The sequence below is a fragment of the Prunus dulcis genome, chromosome 2 (assembly GCF_902201215.1).
Source record: "Prunus dulcis chromosome 2, ALMONDv2, whole genome shotgun sequence".
In the NCBI taxonomy this organism is placed as follows: Eukaryota; Viridiplantae; Streptophyta; class Magnoliopsida; order Rosales; family Rosaceae; genus Prunus; species Prunus dulcis.
This window is the reverse complement of record NC_047651.1, coordinates 7,785,106-7,794,437: the sequence shown is the minus strand read 5'-3', so window position 1 is coordinate 7,794,437 and position 9,332 is coordinate 7,785,106. Positions and strand designations below refer to the sequence as shown.

The 9,332-nt window shown below is 40.4% G+C and overlaps 1 protein-coding gene across 1 annotated transcript; it reads left to right on the top strand.

The window, feature by feature from the left end:
- The first annotated feature begins 924 nt into the window (after nt 1-924).
- Nucleotides 925-3,585, top strand: LOC117618040 (putative disease resistance RPP13-like protein 1). Its single transcript, XM_034347669.1, has one exon. It carries the CDS (start codon nt 925-927, stop codon nt 3,583-3,585), a length of 2,661 nt encoding a protein of 886 aa, XP_034203560.1.
- The last annotated feature ends 5,747 nt before the right edge of the window (nt 3,586-9,332 follow it).

The window sequence follows — 9,332 nt, the reverse complement described above, 5'->3', positions numbered from 1 at the left end:
AACAAAAAGAAGTGTGGAGTTTAAATAGAAAAACTCTTTTTAATAGCACAAATTTCTCATTTTTATTCTGAAAAAGAATTGGGGAGTTATGCTAAACTCAATTTCAAATATAAGGAATTGATATAATTTCGAAGAATGCGAGGAATCAACTTTCTCAAAGCTAAAGACGTCGAATACACAAACCCACAATTGTCCCGTATCTTGTTATTTAATCAAGATTTTAGATCTGACAAAGAAAGAAAAAAAAAAAGAATTAACCCAAAATCAAAGAATGAATTTCTACAAGAGGGAGGCTTACAAATGAAATTGGAAAATTTGTACAAACCAATACGTAAATTTGCAAATAGGATAGAAGAAGTCTGCTACTTAAATCAAGTGAAATCGAAACCAAGAGCATCGATCTGGATCTGGAGGCTTTGCTGCCATAGCTAATTACATAAAGTAACTAATTAATACTTGAGTGGAGGACAGGCTTGAGTGGAAGAATTAATTAATCGTTTATCCTTGTGTTCACTGCAATTAGATCCTTTTGAAATTGCGTTATTATTCAAAAGCTTTTGCGTCCAACTTTGCGTATACAGACGACCCCATCCCCATGTGAGGCCACCGAAAGGCTATTGTGTTTTGCCTACGCAATATTATATTGCATCCCCATGAAAAACTATTGTGTTGTATTGTACCTACACAATATTATATTGCATCCCCATGTAAGGCCTTGGAAAAGTTTTCAGAAGTTGCCGCGCAAACAAAGAAGGGACAGTCCTTGAAAGAGAGAGAGTTTTCCAACGCCAAGATTACAAGTTCATGTTATTTACAATCTCAAAAAGCTTCCATACAAGTTGTGCTGGGCTAGCTACTTGCAAAATCTTGGAATATTTTATTTCATCCAAATCCCTTGCAGTCTGTGTGCAGAGAAGAGAAAAGATGGCTTTCATTGGAGAGGCTCTTATCTCTGCTTCCGTCCAGGTGTTGTGTGACAGAATTACGTCACGCGAGTTCTTCGACTTATTTCGGCAGAAGAAACTCAACGAACCACTCCTCATGAACCTGACGACGACACTGTTGACTTTGTTCGTTGTGCTCAATGATGCAGAGGAGAAGCAACTTGTGAACCCTGCTGTGAGAGAGTGGCTTAACGAGCTCAAGCGTGCTGTCTTTGATGTGGAGGACTTACTGGACGAGATCAACACTGAAGCTTTGCGATGCAAGCTGGAAGCTGAGGATCAAACCCACAAATTAACCAATAAGGTGTGGAACTTACTCCCTTCTTCTCGTAATCATTTTTATCAAAGCATGAATGTTAAGATACAAGAGTTATTGCAAAGATTAGAAAACTTTGTACAACAGAAAATTGCTCTTGGTCTGGGAGAAGTTGCTAGGAGGAAGGTTTCACATAGAACTCCAACAACTTCCTTGGTTGATGAACCTTGTGTATATGGTAGAGATGAAGTCCAAGAAAATTTATCAAAACTGTTGCTATCTGATGATGCAAGCAAGGAAGATGTGTCTGTCCTCACAATTGTTGGAATGGGTGGGGTTGGCAAGACAACCCTTGCTCGAATGCTTTACAACAACAATAAGGTAAAAGGGCATTTTACGCTTCAAGCTTGGGCTTGTGTTTCAGAAGACTATAATGCTGTTAGAATAACTAAAATTATTCTTGAGTCAGTCACTTCAAAGCCTTGTAATACGACATATATGAATTTGCTTCAATTTGAATTAAGAGAACAGTTGAGGGAAAGAAATTTTTATTTGTGTTGGATGATCTATGGAATGAAAATTATGGTGATTGTAATAACATGGAACAAAAATGCGGCATCTTTAATGAAAAATGTTCCCATGCAAAGCTTGGAACCATTGTCACATCAAGACTGCTGGTTGTTACTTGCTAAACATGCTTTTCGAAATGAAAACTATAGTGCAAATTCAAACTTGGAAGACATTGGCAAGCAAATTGCTCTCAAGTACAAAGGGTTGCTTTTAGCAGCACAAACACTTGGGGGTTTGTTACGTTGCAATATAGATTCTGAGGAGTGGAATAGAATACTAAATAGTAATATTTGGTACCTACCCTATGGTACAACTGACATTCTTCCGGCTCTATGGTTGAGTTATTACTATCTCCCCGCTCAGTTAAAGCGATGCTTTGTTTATTGTTCAATTTTTCCAAAGGATTATGAGTTTGAAAAGGAAGATGTAATTCAATTATGGATGGCAGAAGGCTTAGTTACACAAGTTGATAATGGGAAGATTAAGGAATCAGTGGCTAGAAAATACTTTGATGAGCTATTATCCCGTTCGCTGTTTCAAAAGTCAAGAGAATTCGGTTTCACAATGCATGACCTCATTCATGACTTGGCTATATTCATCTCTAGAGGGTTTTGCCTTAGGCTGGAAGGTGTGGAATCAAGTGAAGTTAAAAGAGCTCGTCATTTGTCATATGCTAGGGGAGAATTTGATGTTGCTAAAAAATTTGAGCCATTATATGGGGCTAAGTGTTTGCGGACCTTCCTACCTACCTCTTTAAATCCATATATATTTTGGGAAAAAGATTTTGTAAGTAAAAAAGTTCTACATGATTTGTTGCCATCACTAAGATGTTTACGGGTGTTATCACTATCATGTTATCAAAATGTCACTGTGTTACCTGATTCTGTTGCAAACGTCATTCACTTGCGCTACTTGGATCTTTCTCATACCGCAATTGAAAGGTTACCTGTTGTACTTTGCAATCTCTACAACTTGCAGACATTACTATTGTCAAATTGTTCCTCTCTTCTTGAATTGCCTATAGACATTATAAAATTGATTAATTTACAGAAATTGATGTTGGGAGGTTGTATATCTCTTATTAAATTGCCTGCAGGCATGAAGGAGTTGATTAATTTGCATCATCTTGATGTTAGTGGAACTAAAATTGAAGAGGTGCCGGTGCAAAGGGGTAGATTGAAAAGTTTGAGAACATTGACTGCATTTGTTGTGGGAAAATCTACTGGGTCAGGCATAAGAGAACTGAGGGAGTTCCCACAGCTTCAAGGAAAACTATCAATTTTGAAGCTACAAAATGTAGTTGATGCGAGGGATGCACTGCACGCCAATATGAAGCACAAGAAAGATCTCAAGGAGTTAGAGTTTTCATGGGGTGCGAAGGATGCTGATGATTCCCAAAAGGAGAAAGATGTACTCGACAAGCTCCTACCTTGTGTGAATTTGGAGAAATTAACCATCAGATTCTATGGTGGAACCAATTTTCCGAATTGGCTAGGAGACTCGTCTTTTTCTAACATACAAGTCATGCATCTCAGTGACTGTAGTTATTGTTGGTCGCTCCCACCAGTTGGGCGGCTACTAGCACTCAAAGAACTCTGTATAGAAAGAATGAAGTTTGTGAAGACGATTAGCGTTGAATTCTATGGCAGAAATGGAGCTTATCTGATTCAGCCATTTCAATCTCTGGAGAAGCTGGAGTTTAGGGAGATGCCAGAGTGGGAGGAATGGGTGCCAAGTGGAAGTGCAAGTGGAGGTGAATATGGTCCAGACTTTCCTCATCTCCAGGAGCTGATTCTAAACAATGTCCGAAGCTGAAAGGCAGTTTGCCTTGTGAGCTGCCTTGGTTGAAGAAGCTTACGGTGTCTGGGTGTGACGTTTTACATGATGGAAGGGCCACTACCACAACTACCAATAGTCTTAACTATAAATCTCTTGAAGAATTGAAAATAGATGGATGCCAAACTGTTAGAATTCTATGGTTGTTTTGTATACTTTAGAGAAATGGAGAATTTGCAGAGAAGAAGAGGAAAATGAGAAGAGACTGTTACATTACATTTTCACAAACAGTTGGCTTACATAGTGTACTCCGTAGAGAAGAGAGAGGAGAGATTCTTCTCTAACAGAATTGCAGCTGTCACCCTATGAGGTGTTTACACTTGTCATCCCAAAACTAAGCTAGAGAATCCACCTGGACTATGATCCAATGGTTCTAATTACATCACAAATAAAATAAACATAAAATGATTGTAATAGGGCTTGGTAACTTCGGCTTCAAGAAAGCAGCTGCAAGATTACATTCCAACACTCCCTTCTAATCCTTTAGCTGATTTCACACCAAGTAGGCTTCTTAAACTAACGAAGCAATCCTTAGGCAAAGCCTTGGTCAAAATATCTGCAATTTGATCTTCTGTCTTGCAGTAGATTAGCTCAATTTCTTTTGCTTGAATGGCTTCCCTGATGAAATGAAATTTCCAAGAGATATGTCTAGTTTTCTAGTGATGAACTGGATTCCTTGCCATTGAAATAGCAGAAGTGTTATCACATAGGATTGGTGTACCTTCTACTTGTTCTTCACCAAAATCCTCAAGCACAAATCTTAGCCACTTAGCTTGTGAAGTCGCTTCTGCAGCACTCACATACTCAGCTTCTGCCGTGGACAAAGCGACTGTGTTTTGCTTGATAGAAGCCCAAGAAACCATGCCTAAGCCTAGTGTGAAAGCATATCCTGAGGTGCTTCTTATATCATCCTCACTTCCTGCCCAATCACTGTCACAATACCCTATTAGAGTAGTTATTTTCCCTTTCACAAACTCAATGCCAAAATCAAGTTTGCCCTGTATATATCTAAGAGTTCTTTTGGCAGTTCCCATGTGTTTCTTTGTGGGATTGTGCATGAATCTAGCAAGTAAGCTAGATGCAAACATTACATCTAGTCTTGTGGCAGTCAAATAAAGAAAGCTCCCTACTATCTGTCTGTATTCACTTTCATTTGCTGCTTCACTTCCATTATCTTTGCACAGTTTCTCATTCACCACAAGTGGAATTACACTTGCTCTTAGCACCAACTGAGTAGCTGGCACCATTGTGAGAGGAAAGCACCTGTTGCTAGTCATTTGAACTTTAGCAATAGGATTTTGCAGTGCCCAGTCATTGAAAATTGTCACCATTCCCTTTCCAAATACCAGGCAATTTCCATGCTCCATCATCTGCCCAACATTGAGCAAATTTTCTTCTAATCCAGGCACCAACATCACTTCTTGAATGTGCTTTCTGCCCACTTTGGTTTCTAGCACAAGTGTGCCTTTCCCTGCAACTTGGACTGTCTCTCCAATCCCTATTTTCACCTTGGAATTTACATTCCTTTAAATATCCACCAATAGCCTTTCATCTCCAGTCATGTGGTTACTGCAACCATTGTCAACATACCATGAGTTGTTCATCTTCACATCTGTCACAACATTGCAAGCATAAAACAAATTTCCAGTTTCTTCAATCTGGTTTGCATAATTCACCTTATGTACAGGTTGATTTCCATGGCAATCTCTGAGTATGTGTGAGATCCCACATCGACCAAACGGAGAGGGGGTGATGTGCCTTATATGGCACACCTCGCATCCATCTAGTAGGAGGCCTTTTGGGAGCTCACTGGCTTCGGGTTCGTAAGAACTCCGAAGTTAAGCGAGTTGGAGGCTGGAGCAATCCCAGGATGGGTGACCACCATGGGAAGTTGCTTCGTGAGCTCCCAGAAACAAAACCGTGCGGGCTGGTGAGAATGTAGCCAGGCCCAAAGCGGACAATATCCTGCTACAGCGGAGCCGGTCCGGGGTGTGACAATTTGGTATCAGAGCCACTCTGCCGTGTGGTGCGAGTGTGCCGACGAGGGCGTCGGATCCCTTAAGGGGGGTGGATTGTGAGATCCCACATCGACCAAACGGAGAGGGGGTGATGTGCCTTATATGGCACACCTCGCATCCATCTAGTGGGAGGCCTTTTGGGAGCTCACTGGCTTCGGGTTCGTAGGAACTCCGAAGTGAAGCGAGTTGGAGGCTGGAGCAATCCCAGGATGGGTGACCACCCTGGGAAGTTGCTTCGTGAGCTCCCAGAAACAAAACCGTGCGGGCTGGTGAGAATCTAGCCAGGCCCAAAGCGGACAATATCCTGCTACGGCGGAGCCGGTCCGGGGTGTGACATATGTGTCCAAACTTTCCACACCCTTTGCATTTTGGCTTTCCTTCAAACCAGCACTTGCCATAGTGCAGTTTCTCACAATGCTTGTAGGGTGTTTTGGTTCCTTCATTTGATGCATTTGATTGGGAGTAGAATTAGACTTGTTACTCCAATTCTTTCCAATTGACTTCCAGTTCTTCTGGGATTTGTGATTTCCAGAAGAACTTCCACTCTTAGAGTTTTTACTCTCTATATTCAGGCTAGTAAAAGCCCTTTTTGTGGAGTTTTCAGTATGCCTATCTAATCTGAGCTCAAAGTTCTTCAGAGATGCAACCACTTCTTGAACTTCAATAGTGTCAAGATCCTTAGAATGCTCAATCACAGAGCATATAGAATCATACGATCTAGGCAAGCTAATCAGCAATTTCTGCACAACTCTTTCTATAGACAATTCTTCACCATAACTCTTCATTTGATTAATTAAATCAAACAGTTTAGCGGTATAAACAGACAATGGTTCACTATCATTCATACGAGTATATTCAAACTCTCTACGTAGACCTTGCAACTTGACACTTCGTACCTGTTTATCGCCTCTAAACTCCTGCTTTAGAATATCCCAAGCACCCTTTGAGGTTTCTTCATTCACTATTCTGGGGAAGATTTGGTCTGAGACTGCACTTTGGATCAATCCAAGTGCACGAGCATCCTTCATCAAGATCTCAGCCATCGTAGACTTCTCCACTTGAGCAGCCTTAGATCCTTCTTCTTTTTCCTTTCTCTTCTTTCGATCTGAAGCATCAAAACCATTTTCAACAAAATCCCACAACCCATGAGATTTCAAAATGGTTTTCATTCGAATGCTCCAAAACTCATAGTTTTCTCCATTGAAAACTGGCGTGCGAAGCTCAGCAGTGCTTGACCCTGCCATATTAGACATCGGATTCAAACAGATACGCCTCTTGGAATGTTGAGTGAGCTCGATTTCAGCTCAACCAAACACCAGCTTTTGATTTGCACAGATTCACGCCCAGCAACCAATTGAACCTGGCTTTGAGGCCATGTTAGAATTCTATGGTTGTTTTGTATATTTTAGAGAAATGGAGAATTTGTAGAGAAGAAGAGGAAAATGAGAAGAGACTGTTACATTACATTTTCACAAACAGTTGGCTTACATAGTGTACTCGGTTGAGAAAAGAGAGGAGAGATTCTTCTCTAACAGAATTGCAGCTGTCACCCTAGGAGGTGTTTACACTTGTCATCCTAAAACTAAGCTAGAGAATCCACCTGGACTATGATCCAATGATTCTAATTACATCACAAATAAAATAAACATAAAATGATTGTAATAGGGCTTGGTAACTTCGGCTTCAAGAAAGCAGCTGCAGGATTACATTCCAACACAAACAGCTCTGTTATCATTATTAGAGACAAAGCTCCTGTCCCGACTTGAGATTCAAAATGTTGTTGACGTACAGTGCTTGCCCAATTGCGATCGTCTTCAACATTTGACTCTTTCGAATTCTCCAAAGCTGTCGTCATTCCCTAAAGATGGCCTAGCCACTACGTTGACATGGCTTTCTATACACAATTGTAGGAGATTAGAATTCCTACCTCATGAGATGTTGGCCAAATTAACCTCGCTTGACTATTTGGGCATACTGAATAGCTGTGATTCAATGACGTTCTTCCCGTTGGGAATTTTTCCCAAATTGACGAAGGTTCAAATTTGGGATTGTGAGAATTTGGAATCCCTTTCCTTGGAAGAAGAAGGAGCTGTTGAGAATCTCAGCTAGCTCAGTTACTTGGATGTTCGTCGGTGTCCAAATCTGGTGTGTTTTTACTAGGGAGAATTGCCCACTCCCAACCTGAGTCACTTTGAAGTCGGTGAATGCGAGAATTTGAAGTCATTGCCCGAACGCCTTCACACCCTCACAGCCCTTCGAGATTTGTGGATATGGAGTCTTCCGAATCTGGAGTCATTTGCAGAAGATGGGGGTTTGCCTCCCAACCTCCGACATTTGAGCATTGGGAATTGTGAGAGACTGAGGGCTTCATCAGTGGGAGAGTACTGGGGTTTGCAAGCACTTGTCTCCCTGAACAATTTTCTATCAGTGGAAGTGACCATGTCTTGGAGACGTTGCTCAAGGAACAGCTGCTCCCTACCACTCTTCACACTCTCAGCATCTCTTCAACTCTGAAATCTTTGGAAGGAAAGGGTTTTGGACGTCTCACTTATCTTCAAGTGCTAGAAATTGGATCGTGTCCAAGTCTGGAATTCCTGCCAGAAGAGGGTTTGCCGCCATCTCTTTCTCATCTGCGTATCTTCTTTTGCCCTGCCCTGGAGAAAAGGTGTAAGAATAAGACGGGACAAGATTGGGCCAAGATATCTCACATTCCTAGCATCACGATAGGCAACGAAGTGATCATATAATATGAGCTAGTCCATATTTCACTCTCAACCCTCAACTCTCAAAACAAACAGGTCAGGTATGTGCCTGTTCTTCTTCTAATTGAATCCAAAAACCAAAACACATATTCTCTTTCTCTTCCAAAAACCCAAATTCAATCTCCAAATTTCTAATAATTTCACGCATCTGATCAAAATCATAGCTCTTTATCATTTGCATTGTCACTGCTTTTTACTGGTCTGATGCTATTTTCAGATAAAAATAATTTTTCCAGAAAAAAACAATCAATCTGATTTCTAATAACATGTTGCTCAGTAAATTATGGTTGCTGGTCACAAATTATATCCTACTTGGAGTATCAAATGCTGAATAATTAGCAGTCTTTTTGCAGGACGACATACCTTCTCTTGGCCCTTGGGGAGCTTTTCATTTGGAAAGTTTCTTTGTGTGGAATTTCCAGAGGACGGGTATATAGCTCTTTGTTTTTCTATAAAACAATTGTCACAGCGAGGAGAAACAGAAAAGGTTTACTTGGAATATTTCCATTAATACATTCCTGCATATAGGCATCAAATGTACACCATTTTTAGGTACTTTTATATGAAAAAATATGTATTTGAGTCTCATTTGAGCTAGTTTAAGTCGAATTTAATGCCTATGGATTGTCAGTTAATAGGTTCGTGCCATTTGTCGTCCTAGTCTCAATAGGTTGTCTTAGGTTGAGGAGAGAGATCGATCAGCAATTACAAAATTGTTAGTGAATTTAGCTTGTATAACCTTTGTTTATCATCTCTCTCCTTTTCTTTGTTAAGTTTTGTTGTTCTAGGTTATGGTTTAGCCTTGTCCCTGCATTTCACAGCAACTGAGAATTTATTAGACATCGCAAAAATAAAAAAATAAAAATACGTATATACATTTTAGTAGGGCAAAAGCACGTTTCTTATCTGTGCATCGACCCATTGTTTTTCTAATCCAGTATCCAAT

What these genes read in the sequence shown, in the direction of transcription:
- LOC117618040 (XM_034347669.1), top strand. Translation starts at nt 925, where the DNA reads ATGGCTTTCATTGGAGAGGCTCTTATCTCTGCTTCCGTCCAGGTGTTG.